This window comes from Phoenix dactylifera, chromosome 5 (genome assembly GCF_051530095.1).
Source record: "Phoenix dactylifera cultivar Ajwa chromosome 5, Ajwa_hap1_PhDact_Kaust_v1.1, whole genome shotgun sequence".
NCBI classification, from domain to species: Eukaryota; Viridiplantae; Streptophyta; class Magnoliopsida; order Arecales; family Arecaceae; genus Phoenix; species Phoenix dactylifera.
Window position 1 is genome coordinate 31,336,520 of NC_143194.1, and position 17,758 is coordinate 31,354,277.

At 37.6% G+C, this 17,758-nt stretch overlaps 1 protein-coding gene across 1 annotated transcript; it reads left to right on the forward strand.

Annotated features, from left to right (window-relative positions):
- Positions 1 to 3,596: 3,596 nt before the first annotated feature.
- On the forward strand, positions 3,597 to 16,868 carry S1P (SITE-1 protease). The gene is made up of 10 exons (XM_008796828.6): positions 3,597 to 4,453; positions 5,459 to 5,587; positions 5,941 to 6,093; positions 8,040 to 8,156; positions 12,517 to 12,701; positions 13,438 to 13,701; positions 13,789 to 14,860; positions 15,094 to 15,618; positions 16,295 to 16,355; positions 16,446 to 16,868. The coding sequence occupies exons 1-10, from the start codon at positions 3,896 to 3,898 to the stop codon at positions 16,535 to 16,537; spliced, it is 3,156 nt and encodes a 1,051-aa protein (XP_008795050.4). The 5' UTR covers positions 3,597 to 3,895; the 3' UTR covers positions 16,538 to 16,868.
- Positions 16,869 to 17,758: the final 890 nt, after the last annotated feature.

Consider the following 17,758-nt stretch of genomic DNA (forward strand, 5'->3'; position numbering starts at 1 on the left):
GAGAACACTCGCCGCCGGCCGTGTTCACCGCTGCTAGCCGCCGAGGGTGGTCGGCTTTGCTCCGCCACCTCCTGCCGCCGTCAAGGCCGGCCACCGTGGCCGCCTTTGGGATCGACCGAGGAGGGAAGAAGAAGAAGAAGGGGGGTCACGGGCCCCTGTTTCGTCAAAGAAAAAAGAAGAGACGAGTCGGGAGAAGAGGGAAAGAGAAGAAGAAAAGAAAAGAAAAAAAGAAAAGAAAAGAAAGAAAACGAAAAGAAAGCAAAAAAAAAAAGAAGAGGGGGTGGTTTACGGGTATGAACCCGAACCCGAATCCGAACTTGGGGTGCTAGGCACTTCTGTAGGGTCGGCCATGAGGAAATATTAAATTTAAGTTTTTATATACATTGTGATAAATTTTAAAAGAAGAATATGATTTTTGGATATTAGATTCTGTGAAGGATTTGTGAGATTAATTGGATTTGTTGTGGATCGCGTTCAATGTAAGTAATGAACTGCCTTCTCTAGACTCTTCATTTATATAATATTATTTTTGCATCGAATAAATTGTTAATGAATTTATACGTGATTTATGAATTTTACGAGATAATGATTTGAATGAAAAATAGAAAGGTGAATTGGAATAATATTTTTCGGATATATTTATTATTTTTGCATCGTATATGCATATTTAGATTGGATTATGATATATTTATTATGTTACAAAAGAATTTTGATGTGCATTAGATTTGGAACTCTCAACCTGACTATGTTCTGGACCCTGTCAATTGGGGGTTATGCATTGGCAATTCTGGCTCCACCATAGGGTATAAGTACGGTATTCTGGCCCACTCCGCAGAATATAAGTGCGGTTCTATTTCTAGCCTAGCCACAGGGTATAAGTGTGATCATAGTTAAAGGCTGTTGAGATGAATGTGATTTGTTTTGAATCAGATTTATGATTATTTATATGGATATTTGAAAGATACGGATTTCAATGGATTTATGTTTGAAAAGAAATTGATTATGTCTTTATGCTGATTCATCGTAATTTGTATTTATATTTTATGTTATTATATGAATTGTCTAGTTAAAGTATTTATTACTTACTGGGCTGTCTAGCTCATTATACGATTTTTTACTATTTTTACAGATCCGAAGAATTAACTCGATCCAGGGTTTTACAATATGGAAGAGCGAATAAAAGAATTATAGCACAAGTTATCTTAGATTAGGTTTTATTTAAATTGATGTTTTATGTTTATTGTTTCGCTGCGTATTTAGAACTATGAGACTTTATAATTTGTGTCAGTCAATGGAATAAGATTGCATTTATTTCAGCTGAATTATTTTATTTATATAATTGAGATGTTTGGTTTAGATGTCTTGCATGCTCGTAGGGAGAGTTTCCTACGAGTGTGCGGCGGTTGGCGCGACCCCCGGCTCACGATCTCGGGCCGGGGGTGTGACATGTTTATCCAGGAAAAAGGGAAGGAAATATGGAGCAAATTAAGTATGGTGTGAGTAGGGAAGGGATATGCACTATTGAGAAAGAAGAAATGAGGAAGCAAAAGGAATGGAGATGGTCTGATCAAATTTGAACTCAAATTTTTGTCTAATCAGTTGTTTTAACTTGATATGAATCGAAAAGGGTATAATGGTTAGAACTTTATATTAATGGTTGAAAGTTTAATTAAACATAAATATACTTTGATAGTTGGATAGAAATCTAATTAGAATTTATTATTAATTATTTTTACAAAGCAAAAAATTTTGAAGCTTTTTAGGCAGAATTGCAACGATCAAGCCCCCTCTTGAATGCAAGAAAAGGCCCCAAAACAACCTAATTCCTTATTTTTTTTGTTCATTCTTAATTGTTCACTTAGTAGCCATGGCCTTTATAGAGTGCAATGTTTCGAATTCTAAATGCTTCAAATTTTACATACCCCAATTTACAACTTCTATGAGAAAATCATTATCCTAAACATAGCACTTTGAATACTGCAAATTACGTAACCATCCCCTTTTATATCTTTATCGTTTCCCGTCGTTGCTGACCCTTCTATTTTTTACCAACAGCCTGCACTTGCTCCGTACATGAGGGGCTTTCAAGAATTGCTCAAGGCATCCGATGGGACCTATGCTATTGAAAAATATTAAAAAATGAAATCAGAATCGGAATGTGGTTGAAACGGAAAAGTTTTCATTATAATGGTAAGAAAATCTATCCATCCCTTTTCAACAGCACCATCACTCACAAGTTCCACCCAGCTCTTTTAAATTCCACAGAATCTTTTTTTTATCCCAAACTATAGAATTTCCCTGATTGTTCGCTTCGGAAGGAAGTCTTGAGCATGCAGCGTATCAATGGGGAGTTGGACAATTGGGGCTGGCTTAATAGGATCAAAGTCGAATAAGAAATAAAACAAAATATTTTTTATTTTATTTCTTATCATGTTATTAAGCAACTATTAAGTTGTTTCTTATCCAAACAATTCAGATGTTTTGCCAGCACCACAAGTGGCAATCGGGTCAAGTCGGATAAGATACAGATTGGATTGAATACATGATAGATCAAAAATCTGTCCACTCAAATCCAAATTGTTTTAAATGGGTCAAAAATAAAGAACCGAAACTAACGATGTTATTAAACAAAAAATCCAACTCAATCTACATTCGGTTGAAACAAGTTAAATAAGATAAATGATTAAGCATTGCTATCCCTAGTTAGCAGCATAATTATATAACTAAACTAGATAAAATGAGAAAAAAAAGCCTTGTCCAACCTATGTAATAAAGCTTCAAGACATGAATACGTAAAATAATATTACGAATTGAAAACAAAATGACAACTCAAAGTTCAAAAGTTAAACGAAGCATCTAAAAAGTTAGTTAGAGAACAAAATACCCCTCAGCTAGTAGGAAAAAATTGGTACATCAATATACCATTACTATATTATATCAATAATTAATATATATATGATATTATATTATATTGATATTATACATATATTACATTTATAGTATATTATAATATGATATATCATTAATCATATTATTGTCATATTATTATTTGATGATAATTTTAAACTATAATAAAAATATTATTGTACTTTATATTTATATATGGAAAGTATTTAATATCTTACTTTTATTTACTTTATTTTCCTAATTAAAACAATTATTAGTACTAAAAATATATTATAAGTATAAATAAAAAAATATTAATTCTATAATAATAATCATAATAAATATATTTCATAAAATTAATAATTTATTGGACTAATAAATATATTTTTATAGAATATATTCATAATTATATCGATATATTATTATAATATATTTTATATAATTAAGAAATATATTTATGAAATATAAGAAGAGTAATTTTGGTATTATGTGGTGAGAGAATTTAGATTTTTATAAAATATTAAATATGTTATTTGTGGATATCTAAAATTTTTTAATTACTAGAATATAGCATATTAAATATGATAATTTTAAATCATCAGGGATCAAAGGTAACCATCATGATGTAAAATTAACTTTGGGTCACCAAACACAATCCATATGTTTATAACGCCTTGTATTTAAACATGCGCGTCTGTATTTGCAATCTTGTGATTCTTCAAAAAGAACATCTCTAGAGAAAATACAAACCATGGCGACGATGGATCTGTGAACCCTAGGACTCACATGTAGTCTTGGACCGGTGAGGTCTTTGTTGTACGCATCTTACTGTCCGTTTATGTCCGCTCGCGTTTCTATTTTTTCCATCATCTTGCTCGCCCTGAGACGCCAAGCGATCCCCGGACGGCTATCGCCGCGGCGGCGAATGGAGGGAGTATCGTCTCCGAAATCCCACCTAAGCCTAATTAAAACCGCTTCTTGAGGTGATCTCCCTGGCTCTCCACCCCCAATGGCCCTCAAAGGTCGGGCCTTTCATGGACCCCTCGCTCTTCTCCCTCTCCTTCTCGTGCTATTCCCCCTCCCCCTCCTCCGCCGGCAGCTCTCCGATCCGTCCGCTGGCTCATCTCCTCGCCTCGTCCCCAAGAACGGAACCCTAACCCTCTCCCGGAACTACGTGGTGAGGTTCTTGGAGTACAGGAAGGCGGAGGACCACCTGGCCTACCTCGACGAGAATCTTGGATCGTTGGACGGGTGGAGATGGATCGAGAGGAGGAACCCGGCGGCGTCATTCCCCACGGATTTCGGGGTCTTGGAGATAGAGGATTCGCATCGGATGGCTTTGATCGAGGAGCTCGAGAGGTTGGGGCGGGTGAAGGACGTGTTCGTCGATTCGAGCTATTCACGGAGTTTGTTCGCGGAGGAAAATTCGAATGATGGGACCTTTCTGGAGTGCAAGAAACGCCCTGGGAAAATTTTCACATCGATGTCGTTCGAGGAGGAAGAAGACCGGGCGTATAGTCCGGTTAGCAACGCATCAATTTGCTGGAAAAGGAAGCTTTTGATGCAGGTACATTTTCTTTCTTTCTTTCTTTCTTTCGTTTGGTTTCGGTGTAATTAAGCCTTGTCCTCTTGTGCAATTCTTCTCTAAATGGTGAAATACGCATCAAAATATAAATCTTGGCAACTGACACATGATCAAGGAGCTCTGCAATTATTCACGTGTCGATGACAAAATAATCCTTTTCCACTGGTTCTACTTTATCCACCCAGGACTGCATTGATAGAGTTGGACAGGAAGTAGGAGTCTGTGAATAGCAGCAATTGCATAGGAAAAAAATGTTAACGAAAAAAACAAGAAAGAAAAAAGAATAAAAGAAAGGGAGGTATCGAATTAATTTCTAGCCAATTAGATCCACTCCGGCAGTCAATCAACTGGTCAGCAAAGTTAATGGTGGAATGTAGAATGGTAGATGCGATATGGTGCAAAAAATATGACACTACTGGCAAATGATGCCGGGCTTTCACAAGTGATGGTGCTAAAGATAGTGTGCATCCAGCGTGGAAAGGAATGGAGGGTTATTTCATTGACTGAAAAATACTCTAAAAATATTTTTTTCCTGATATGAGGACTGAGGGGGAAAAAAGGCTATTTTGTTTCTATTTGAAAAGCCTAAAATAGAAAACTTTGTAGAAAATTCGAGCCTTTTTACTTATCCCTCTGCAGAACTAGGATATGTCGAGGCACCTGAGCATCAGAGTGATGGTGCGTCGGAACCTAGGTCTTTCCAACTTGACCAGTTGGCACCCTTGTAGAAAATGGGTCTTTGGCTCTAAGTTAGTGCGCATATAATATGCATGCCTCCAGGCTAGACCATTCAAAGTTCTGAGTGACTGGACTTTCCAATCTCTTGGAAAGAGCCAGATAGCATAATTGGGCTCTTTGTTCTTGAACTGGTCCTGCACCACCCTATTGAATTAGTTCACTGGATTTTAGTGATTGTCTCTGATAGTTTGTCACAGTTCTGCTTTTGCTGTGTCGGAAATTATTTGACAGTTATTATCCTTTTTACAGAGATCCCAAGTTACATCTCTTTTTGGAGCTGACAGACTTTGGGCTCGGGGATTCACTGGTGCAAAAGTGAAAATGGCAATTTTTGACACTGGTATTCGAGCAAATCATCCGCATTTTCGTAATATCAAGGTATAGTTTTCTTTAAATTTCTTCATGTTTACACAAGAGGGCAACATACAGTTCTGAATTTATGAACGATACTATGTTGTTTTGCATCATCACTTGGAATCATGCACCCTAGTCTTAATATAGTAGTTGTTCATATGCCTTTTTCTGATACAAGCTTCAACACAAGATGCTCTGCTTTATAACTTATGATTATCAGAAATTTCATATCTCTGATGCATCAGAAAGCAAAGATGGTACTTATGGTTTTCCATTCTAAATCTCGTCAAGTTTCAGTGTCTGTGTTCATGTGTAGGAGTTCTATTTGTCAGTAATTTACTGGAACATGAGGTTAAATTCGTCACTAACTTATCCAGGAGCGCACTAACTGGACAAACGAGGATACATTAAATGACAATCTTGGGCATGGGACCTTTGTAGCAGGAGTTATTGCTGGTGAAGATGCAGAGTGCCTGGGTTTTGCTCCAGACACTGAAATCTATGCATTTCGAGTATTCACTGATGCTCAGGTAATGCATAATTTGCCTTACGAAATTTAACGTGTAAATGATAGTGTTCTGTATGATACTGCTTACCTTCTCATCCATCATCCATTAAATATCTTTGTTTTATGTTATCATGTTTTTCTCTTCCGCTTCTTTTGATATTGACTGAAATATTAAGTTGAAATGCCTGCATTCCAAAAAAACAATAGATGGTTCATCATCAGGATATGTTCCCCTTTTGGTTTCTGTTAAGTCATCCAAATGTTTGGAAGACAGATGTCACACTTGTTACAAAGGCACTGTTGTTACTACTGCTGATTGCTGACATGATTATTTTATATCTGTTTTACTTTTATACCATGAAGGTGTGCTTGCAATCATCCTGAAAACTCCTGTATTAAAGACCTGTGGCAAGCATGCTTCACATAAACAAGTCTTCTCACGAAGTAAATGAAGTAAAACATTTTGTTGCTGTGTTAAAATTCATAACTATTCTTTGTCAAACTCTTGCTATCCTTGCTACATCTCTTTGCTCAGTCATCATCAATCATCTTCTCTTTCCTCATATTTTTGTGATTGGATTGCTTTATTTATTATATTTTGCAAATGCTGATTACTTTGCTATCTCCATGAACTCCATGCAGATATAATTACAGTCACGACATGTTTTAAAAGACATGCAAATGCTATAATATCACAGTAACTCTTGCTTCCAAGTAGTTATATTATAATTGAACCATGTCTTTCTTTGTGGTGAGAAAACTGCATTGATGGAAGGGTATGTAGCCTAGGAACTCCATGGCAATGCTCCCTGCACCAAAATCATCTTGATTATGATATTGCCCGCCAGCAGGCAGGTTAGAGCTCTAATGTCCAGGCCAAACAGGCAATATCCCAAAAGACTTAAGACAACCAAAGAAATTTATCTGTCCATCCGTAAAAACATTCAACATCATGATTATGGCACCACTTGCAAGCACCTGTAATCAAACTAGGTCAATTTCACTTGATAACTTATTATATTTCATAGCTGTAAACATTTAGAACTACCACCAACTTGTATAGTAAGTTTCAAGTTTAAGTTTTTCCAAAACTTTTGATCTTAATATATGCAGCACAAGTGTTTTAATATTGGAATTATAGATTTTGTGGCACATAAGTTGCAAGGATCGCGGAGGCATTTTTTTTGCTGGCTATGCCCTAATGCAAAATCAAAATACTGTTGACAGCTGGGATGTTATATGTCTCAAATTTTTCTTGTATCTCAGTACTTAACTACAAGACAAATCCAATCTATATGGGCTTGGATACATATACCAAGGTATTATCCACCAAAGTTTGACAATGTTCTATGATTGCCTCTCATGCTGTCATCGGTCTTTAATAAATTCAAGTTCAAATTTCTTGCTAAGGCAAACTTGGGAGAAGGAAGAGCTTGCCATGACCTTGAAGGACAGTTGGCAAGCTGAAACTATCTAGCTGATCATGCAGATCAAAGTCATATAATCAGGTTAGGTTCCTCTAGGTTCCTGAAAACGTGGAAGGAGTAGAGTAAATGAGGGAAGAATCAAGGTCTTGTACAGAGAACTTGTTTGTTCTAGTGCCAACCTATACTTTTCCTAATGGAATAAAATTCCTTTAGATGGGGAAAAGTTTGTAGACTTCCCATACAGTGACTTCTTGTCTTTGGTAAATGGATAAATTGGATCAAGTTGAAATTCTATATTGTGTTACCCACCATGCGTGATGCTTTATTTTGTAATTGGTTAAATTATACTCATATATTTGATAAATTTTTCATGCCGATGCTAAATTTTTATGTTCATTTTTCTTCATGAGAATACTTTCATTTCCTATCAAGCATTTTGTGACTGATTCATGCATTTTGTGTTCCAATCATGTCTCGGAAACTTTCAGTTATTACATGTTCTGGCATGATTTTGAGAATTCTTTCTTCAGCCTTGTTGCAGGTATCTTACACGTCATGGTTTCTTGATGCATTTAATTATGCTATTGCAACCAATATGGATGTGCTGAATTTGAGTATTGGCGGGCCTGATTATCTGGATCTCCCGTTTGTAGAAAAGGTACTTTGGAGGTTTTGCTGGATGATTGCGACCTATAATACTTACATTAGCTTATTCAGTGTAACCTAGAACGCTAACCTCTTCGACTCTACAAGTCATCGGACCATTAGTATTATTTAAATTTTGCCATTGAATTCCAAATGCTCCTTTTTTAGCCTTGATATATAAGTTTGCAGATTCTTCTAAATCTTACTATTAATTTCTTCTAAGCTAGTCATTGTAAAAAAGACTGTTAATTAACATTTCCACTGAGCTGATGACTAGCTTTATAATTGGCAAAATATCTGCATATTTTCTCTTTCAGTTTAACTTTTACTTTTTTGATTTCTTTATGGTAAATAATTAGGTTGGCAAAAATCTCAGGTTTGTGCAAAGAGCTTGAAAGATCTACCTTTAAAAGACTTCGTAGTATATCTGCATGTCTATATGTTTGTGTATCACCTTCCCTTGGTAGTTTTTGAGGTGATTTAAATTCAAATTATCTTTAGATTTAGTTATTACATTTTCAGGGTTCCAAGTCAGTTAAACTGTTGTTTTATCAAATATTAAGTGCCTTAATAAATAAAGTTAGGCATCTTCTATTTTCTTGCAATTTTTGTACATATTTTTATATTTTTATGGATATTTTTGTGGCTTTGGTATCTTATTTTGGGGAAGATTAGTGTCTGTGCGTGCAACTTTAGGCCTAGGTTAACTTAGAAAGAGTTTATGTTGTTGGGTTGGGTTTATGGAAGAATGAATTTAGCTATTTCTAGAATTCCCCAAAGGATTTAAATTGCTCTCCTTTTGAGTTTTTAGGGATAAGTTCATGAGGTATCCCGATTAATAAAGGAGTCCAATCTAATAAGCTTTATTTAATGGCTCTAGATATAAAAGGAGAGAATATGGTATGAAATTTAATTTTGGGTGATTAGTGAAAAATATTGCCTTCTGGAGTATGATTTATTCATAGGCAGATCTTCGGCATAGGAATCTAAAAATATTTCATATTCATATCTATTTTGAGATTTAGAATTTATTTCAGGTTCCCACCCAAGGAATCCTGTACCGCCTCGAACCGCTTGGTTTTGGGCATTACTGAGCTGTATTGAGGGTGGAACCATGCCAGTCCACCCCCTGGTTCAAGAAATCTGATGAAACATGGGAGAGGAAGAATGAGAGAAAGGAAAAGAGAGAGAGAGAGAGGTAGGGGAGAGAGAGAGGCAGGGAGAGAGAGGGAGGAGGAAGGGAGGGGGAGGGGGAGAGGAAGGGAGGGGGAGAGAGGCTGAGAGGAGAGAGAGGGCTTTCGAGCCCCCTCTCCTTTGCCCCTGTTCTCATGCGGTTGGAGGAGAGGGGGCTCGAAAGCCCTCTCTCTCTTAGCCTCTCCCTCCCCCCCTCTCTCCCCTTCCTCGCCGGCTTTAGCTATGTCGATATGGGCTTGGAACGAAATAGTATAATACTGTACCATACTGTACCATTGAGCAACCGGTATGGATCTTGATACCGGCACAACATACCTTATCCCCGCCTTTTGTTGGTTTGATACTCTTGATTGGATCGATGCATAAAATGATGAATCAATTTAAGGATTTTGCATATGTACCCATGCAAATATGGGTTATTGCACATTGACCTCTCAAAAGTCATTATTTACATATATATATATATATATATATATCAATTCATCTTGTTTGTGCAACAATGCCCTTGTTAAACTTTTGGCTGATGGTGTTGCTAAGCAATATTTTAAATATAGAATGGATATATTACACTGTTGTATTAATACCCCTAAAAAATTATGCAAATACTTATAATATAAATTTAATTTAATTTAAATTTCCAGGCTAATTAATGCAAAAGTGTATAGAGTCATTTTATTCTTAACACAATTGCTTACTAACATTGTTATCAAAAAATGGAATGATAATTGTGAGAAAACAGGATGAATTGAACAGTATATATGCGAATAGTAATTTTGAGGGGTAAATATGTATTATACCATATTTGTAGGGGTATATATCTAAAAAATCCCATTAATTTAGTAAACCTCATGACCTAAAAAAGGGATGACAAACCATATTGTACTTTGTTGGCAACAAGGGAGAAAGAAAATAGTTATCTTACAAGAGTATATGGACAATCCTATGGAAATTCTATGTTGGAGAAATATCATATGAAATTATTTTCGAGGAGATTACCCATAATATTCTTAGGCCGTAAATCTACATCTCCTTACTATTGTTTTTAATGAAATATGCCATATCGAAGAATAACCAGATGACGTGGTGTTATATACTAGAGCATGCTGGAATGCTAAATTTAAATTATGTAGGAGTGCTATAGTGAAAAGGTGAAAAATAGTTGGTTGCATGTACTCACTATATTAGTGTTGAAGATAGATGACAATGTGGCTTCAATGAACTTGAAGGCTACCAGATGCTATAAAGCATTTATTTGTGGCACCTTCATTATAGAGGAGAAGAGAAGATACTTGGTAATTTGGTATGTTCTCTAGCAGTGTCAATTGGGTGAATAATGTAGTTGCCCTCTCGTTGAGTGATTTCTATGCTTGAGAAAATTTGTACAACAAACCAACAATAGTCAGACATGCAATAATTTTTTGGTTAGGAATAAAGGGAGTTAATATACAAGATCATTTCAAAGATGAGGTCTTTGAGGTTGTTGGGGTAGATATGTGGCGTATCTTGGAAAATTTTAGTAATAAGTACACAAGATAGTGTTGCAGCGGGCATTGATAAAGATATAGTAATTAATTGTTGGTTGATTCATTTGCTATGAAAGGCATATGAGGCTTAGCAAGGAGCAAAACCCAAATATGTTCACAGGTTTGAATCAGCAGAGCAGACCTAGATACCTAAGATTCCATTTGGCATCACTTCTAGTTTCCAATTTTCAATTTTCATGAAAGCCAAATCCAGTTTCTTTTCTTTTTTTTCAAAACTGAAACCCAGAGCTTGTTTGGTAGTCATTTGGATTGTGGCAGCGATGGCACTATCGGCAGCAGCAGTGACGGCCGGCGAGTGATGGTGGCACTGATGGTCAGCAAGGGTGGCTGGCAGCAGTGATGGTAGCTAACAGCCAGAGGTGCTGGCTAGTAGCAACCGATGGGCTGCAGCAGGTGGTGGTGGGAGGCCAATGGGTGTGGTGGTGGTGACAGAGGAGGCGGTGGTGGCTATTGGTGGATTCCGTTTTCAAAAAAAGTGAACTAGTTTTGAGAGCTTTCATATTTTTTGGAAACTTGGAAAGAGTTGTTGAAAAAACAGAAAGTGAAACAGGGTAACTAAACAAGCTTTTTGCCTCAGTTTTCATGTTTTCACAAACAAAAAATGAAAACTGGAAACTGCTAGTGATGCCAAACAGGCCTTAAATGAGAGCCGTGAAAAGAATCAACCTGTGCTAATTAATAGAACATTGCCTTGATCACAACAAATGTTGAAAAAAAAATAAATGAAGGGTGGACACAGAGACCTAGATGAGGGATGTAAGAAATAACCTATCAATATTAATTAACAGAAAATATGACTTGACCACAACAAATCTCAAAACAAACTATCACATAAAACCAGCCACTCATGACTTTGTCCATGATGACTTAATTGATCAGCATCTCTGAACTTGCTTGTATGCATGCATATTTCTAGCTTAGGTAGACACGTAATCATCCTCTGGGCTATTGTGGTTTTGCCTATCGGATTTGGAATGAAGTAACTTTGACTTGTTTTTTGCTAGTTGCTCGGCTGACACTTGAAGCCAATTGTAGTACTTCTTAAGCTAGCTTCTTTCTTTGAGGAATCTTTATTGATATAATTAATCATCGACCAGGACTCTCGCTCATGTTATGTTAATTTGTCGTGCTGGTTAGTATTTCATTTAAATCCTTTTAAATGCTGTTTTTTACCTAGTGACATTGTCATAATGAATGCTATGTTTCTAGCTTTTCATTCATGCATTTATATTTTCATGTATCCATCAGTTCATGACAATAAACTTAATAAACACATCATTTCTTATAAATTTGAAATATTTTAATTTGTAATCTCACAGCCTGAGAAAATTATGAATGCTCTTTACTATAGTGACCATTACACAGATTTTTGTAGTCTTCATAGAACCTATTGTGTGTTGGAGTTACTTTGAAGGTCACCAAGTCGGTATTGTATGTTGCTGTAACTCTAGGGTACAAATAGACATTGCAGTGGAACCTGCTGTGAGCAACTGATCTTAAATTCTCAAGGTAGTTTTCATAAGCATAAATTCTAGTTATTAAGTCCCAACTTTGTGTTAAGAAACAATTTTATTGTTAAGTCATTCATTGTGCAAACCTATGCGCTAATTGTTAATGCCGTTGACTGGTAATCAGGTTTGGGAGCTCACAGCAAATAATATTATTATGGTGTCAGCCATTGGAAATGATGGACCTTTGTATGGTACACTAAATAATCCAGCTGACCAGAGTGATGTTATCGGAGTCGGTGGTATTGATTACAATGATCATATTGCTTCTTTCTCCTCACGTGGCATGAGTACATGGGAGATTCCGCATGGGTAAGCTTTTTATTCATTTCTAGAAATTTATTTTTTGATGTCAATGTTTTGCTAGCCTTCTACGAAATCCAAACATTTATGATATTGGCTTTAAATGTTTTCCTAAATAAATCTCGTATAACAAGTCTGTTTATTGTTAAATCAACTGACTTATTGACACACTGTATGCTTTATTTACTTTATATATTTTTCTGCCATTATTATCCACTGGATTCTAAGGATTAGAAGTTGGCATCAAAGTTTTCGATCCTTCCCTAGATTCCCTTTGCTTCTATGATGTGCAATATGTAGGATGTTGAATTTCTGCTATAACTGTATCATATATTGACCTGATGCTCTAAGGCTTGGTAGAAAATGGCTGAAGCCTTGGTCTGAGCAGAAGTAATTATGGAATAGCACTATGAATTTTCTGTAGAGTTTTTCGAACATTTTTTCTGCCTTCCACACATTCTGCATTTTATGATATACTAAACATGCCTATATGATGTAGCTTCATCACCTAGGAGTGCCTTGGAATCTCTTTTCATCTATATGTGTGTGTGTTTGTGTGAAAAAGACTTCTCTGTACAATTATTAACATTTGGGAACTGTTAAAATTATAGCCACCCTGCCCAAACAAAAATATTGACATGTGAACATGTATATGTTGTTTTTCCTAGCTTCAGTGTTGGAAAATTACATCTGTCCATGCATATCAGTGAGGAAGATCACTCACGTTTTCTGTGTGTCTGGACAGATATGGCCGTGTGAAACCAGATGTGGTTGCATATGGTCGTGAAATAATGGGATCTAAGATCAGCACAGGTTGCAAAAGCCTCTCAGGCACCAGTGTTGCAAGTCCAGTGGTTGCTGGTGTGGTATGCTTGCTTGTAAGTGTTATCCCAGAAAAAAACCGGAAAGATCTTCTGACTCCTGCAAGCATGAAGCAAGCTCTAGTTGAGGGTGCGACCAAACTTTCTGGTCCTAATATGTATGAGCAAGGTGCTGGCAGACTCAACCTGTAAGTTCTAAATTTTAAGGTGCCTCCTTGAAATTTAATTGCATCAATGTTTATAATAATGCTGCAGTGTCATTTTTTTCCTCACAGCTGGGAGGCTTACGAAATCCTGAAAAGTTATCAACCCCGAGCTAGCATTTTCCCATGTGTTCTTGACTATACCGATTGTCCCTACTCCTGGCCTTTCTGTCGCCAGCCTTTGTATGCTGGGGCCATGCCTGTCATCTTCAATGCTACAATCCTTAATGGCATGGGTGTGATTGGTTATGTTGAGAGCCCACCTATATGGCAGCCTTTTGATGAGGTTGGCAATCTGCTCAGCATTTACTTCACATACTCAGATGTCATCTGGCCTTGGACTGGTCACCTTGCGCTTCACATGCAGATCAAGGAAGAAGGTGCCGAATTCTCGGGTCTGATTGAGGGTAACGTGACACTTAAAATAAACAGTCCACCATCTCGTGGAGAAAAAAGCCCACGAAGTAGTACTTGTGTGCTTTATTTGAAACTAAAAGTGGTTCCGACCCCACCAAGATCAAAGAGAGTTATATGGGACCAATTTCACAATATAAAATACCCACCTGGATATATTCCAAGAGATTCCCTGGATGTTCGTAATGACATTCTTGATTGGCATGGTGATCACCTGCACACAAATTTCCACATCATGTACAACATGCTACGGGATGCAGGATACTATGTTGAGACACTTGGATCGCCTCTTACATGTTTTGATGCTAGACGCTATGGAACATTGCTCCTGGTGGATCTTGAAGACGAATTTTTCAGAGAGGAAATTGAGAAACTTAGGGATGATGTTATTATTGGAGGGCTGGGACTTGTCGTTTTTGCTGAATGGTACAATGTAGATTCAATGGTGAAGATGAGATTTTTTGATGATAACACACGGAGTTGGTGGACTCCAGTTACCGGAGGTGCAAATATCCCTGCGCTTAATGAGCTCTTGACCCCATTTGGTATTGCTTTTGGGGATAAAATTTTAAATGGTGATTTCTCAATCAACGGTGAGCAGAGCCATTATGCCTCCGGAACTGACATAGTGAAATTTCCAGGTGGTGGTTATGTACATAGTTTTGAATTTCAGGACAACTCAGAAAGTGGTGCTACGCAGAACATACTGCAGACTTCTGGGATGACCAAGGTTCGCAGCCTCGTCTTCTTTTATGTAATCTAATAGTATATATCTTTTTCTCTAATATCTGAGGATCTTCTTACTGTTTGACTAGGTTAATGATGGAAAAATTAAAGAGTTGAGACTGGGTGGGTGTGTTGGTGGATTGGGAATTTAGTCAATCAGAAAACAAATGCCTATTATAATTCATGACATCTATGATTCTTTTCTCTCATCTATTCTATTTCATTCTATGGTTGCAGCTCTCTTCAATTCTTGGTCTAGTGGAGATTGGTAGGGGTCGAATAGCAGTCTATGGGGATTCCAATTGCCTTGACAGTAGTCACATGGTAACAAACTGCTATTGGCTTCTGAGGAAGATGCTGGACTTCACCAACAAGAATGTTAAAGATCCAGTGCTTTTTGCAGACTCAGCAAAAACCAAGGTCCCGCTGCACGAGGATGGTGGCCAGTTACCATCTCGTAGAACTGATGTAAACTTTTCGTCATATTCTGCGGTAGTGGGTAAAGATTTGATCTGCCACCATGACTCTAGGTTTGAGGTTTGGGGGACAAAAGGGTATGTTCAACTCATTGGCAGGAATAGAAAACTCCCAGGATATCCTACCATTGACCTGGGTAGTGATTTGAACATCACAATGAAGGGATCCAATCGAAGATCAGATGATGTTACGATACAGATTGATGGAGGAAATAATTCTGGGGCTGTAGGTAGAAACAAGTTTCACAATAGCGTGGACTTCTTGGGTCTGCTCAACCGTGATGAGGTATGAACATAAGGCTCTCTTCCTGATTTTTATTTAGAATATCAGACAGACTAGGACTTTTATTCATGAAGTTTACTGGTATATGTTCCCTACATTATGCATCAATACAATATAGTATGGGAAAACTTGAATAAAATTTCAATATTCTGGATGCGAATTAGATTACCATGATTCTCCTTGAAGTCTCTATAAGTTGCTTCTTTTTGTAATTTTATTTTTCACTCATATGAAATCAAAGAATGCATTAATTGGTAGTATGCAGTCCAAGGAATCACGGCCATGGGCCATGCTGTCCTTATTTGTTATAAACAAATCTATCCGAGTGGACTAGATCCTTTTCTAGTATCATCTGACCATAAGTGACCAAACAAAGGAAGCTAATAAATTGTCATGAACTACTGACAAATTTTATTATCTATTTTGTTTTTTGGTTTTGTCATTGGTTCTACCAATTAACAGAGAAAACAGAAAAGAGAAGGGAAAAAATCAAATAAATTTATGCTTTTGGTGCTTTCATCTCTCATTTACAAGATATTCTCCTTTATGAAAATAACAATATCCACAATGGAACTTCAGATTGTAGAGCATTAAAGCCATATCAGCCAGCCAAGCATTTTATTTAACACTTGTTTTCTGCTGATTATTCGCCCGATAACTGATTTGATACTGTCTGCAGGTTGACATACCCATGTTAATGGCAAGTCAATGGGTCGTACCTTTGTTTGTTGCTGTGACTGGTAAGTACGACCATAGGGAATCAATAATAAATTGTAAATTGCTGATTTTTTCCCCACAGTGGCCTATTGATTTCATCTGTTGATTCTCAGGCCTTCTGTTATGCCTAAGCTGGCGTATGCGGCAGAAGCGACGGCGGCGAAGGAGAGGGCCGGGTTCAGGTCGAATTTCAAACCTAGTCTAGCTGCACTACGTGTTATAGTATTCAAAGGGCTATATTTCTGGCTGTGCCATGGCCATACACGTTACCTTTAGATCAATTCAACAGGAGATTTCAGGTACTCATTGAGGATCTTGAGAAGTAGACTAATGTTTGAGTCGGAGTTGTGGGGCCCAGAACCTGATGCTCTTGACCCAACAGGGAGCATAATAGCCCGTCGGCTGCCTTAAGATCAGTCTCTAGATAGCTGTGAAAGTGCCCCAATGTTGTATCATAATCCATTAATTTTGTTGTGTTACCAACTGCAAGTGCCATCGATCTCAATCAATTATTGGCTTTTTAGCCTTTCCCTGAATTTTTGTGAGGTCGCAAATCGATTCAAGAGACATCCTCAAGGCAATTTCTATTTTCCAATTTTTTTATAATGAAATTTTTATATGCCATCTCCAGTGCCATTAATTTATACAGAAACAATGCACCGAGAATCAACATAAACCTGCGGAGGAAAAAAAAAAGAAAAAGAACTCATAATTCATAAACATGAAAACATGTATCTTATATTTCCTTGAACTACCCTGTTCTACAACTGACAGGAAGCTTCATATGCTTTATAAAAAAAAGATAAAAATCATTCTGCCGCCTGGATGCCAGTTCGAGATTAAGATCAGGCGGTGCCTTTTCTTTTGTCCGCCGGATCGATTTTCCTTTGGTTGAGCGCTTCAATCGGTGCCTTTTTGTCATCATTTTCATTTTTATCATAGGTATCAGCCATCATCTTCATCTTATATTTCTGGCCTCCGCCATACCATTCCTTCCAAGCCATCTTGAACACAGGTTTCCATCTTCAGATTCCATCCGTCACCCCCCGAAGCCAGACCCAGCCAATACCACTTTGGCCTGGAAACATGTACTTCCAAACATGGAATACCGTACCGGCCGGTACGGGCCGGTACGTACTGGTCCGGATAAAAAACTGATATTTTCCGATTTTTTATCCGAACCGGCCGGTATGGGTGCGTACCGGTTGGTTCGGGCCCGTACCGGCCGGTTCGGAGCCCGTACTGGCCGGTACCGGCCTCGTACCGATGCGAAACGGCCGGTTCGCACCGGTACATTTTTTTTTTTTTTAGAACCACAGCGCCGCGCGCTGTGGTTTTTGAAACCACCGCGTACCGGCCGGTACGGGACCGGTACCAGCCGGTACGTATCGGACCGGACCGGTACCGTACCGGTCCGGCCGGCCAC

What these genes read in the sequence shown, in the direction of transcription:
- S1P (XM_008796828.6), top strand. Translation starts at nt 3,896, where the DNA reads ATGGCCCTCAAAGGTCGGGCCTTTCATGGACCCCTCGCTCTTCTCCCT. An exon ending in CGCATTTTCGTAATATCAAG is followed by an intron (nt 5,588 to 5,940) that starts GTATAGTTTTCT and finishes TAACTTATCCAG; the next exon opens with GAGCGCACTAACTGGACAAA. An exon ending in GTCTGCTCAACCGTGATGAG is followed by an intron (nt 15,619 to 16,294) that starts GTATGAACATAA and finishes TACTGTCTGCAG; the next exon opens with GTTGACATACCCATGTTAAT.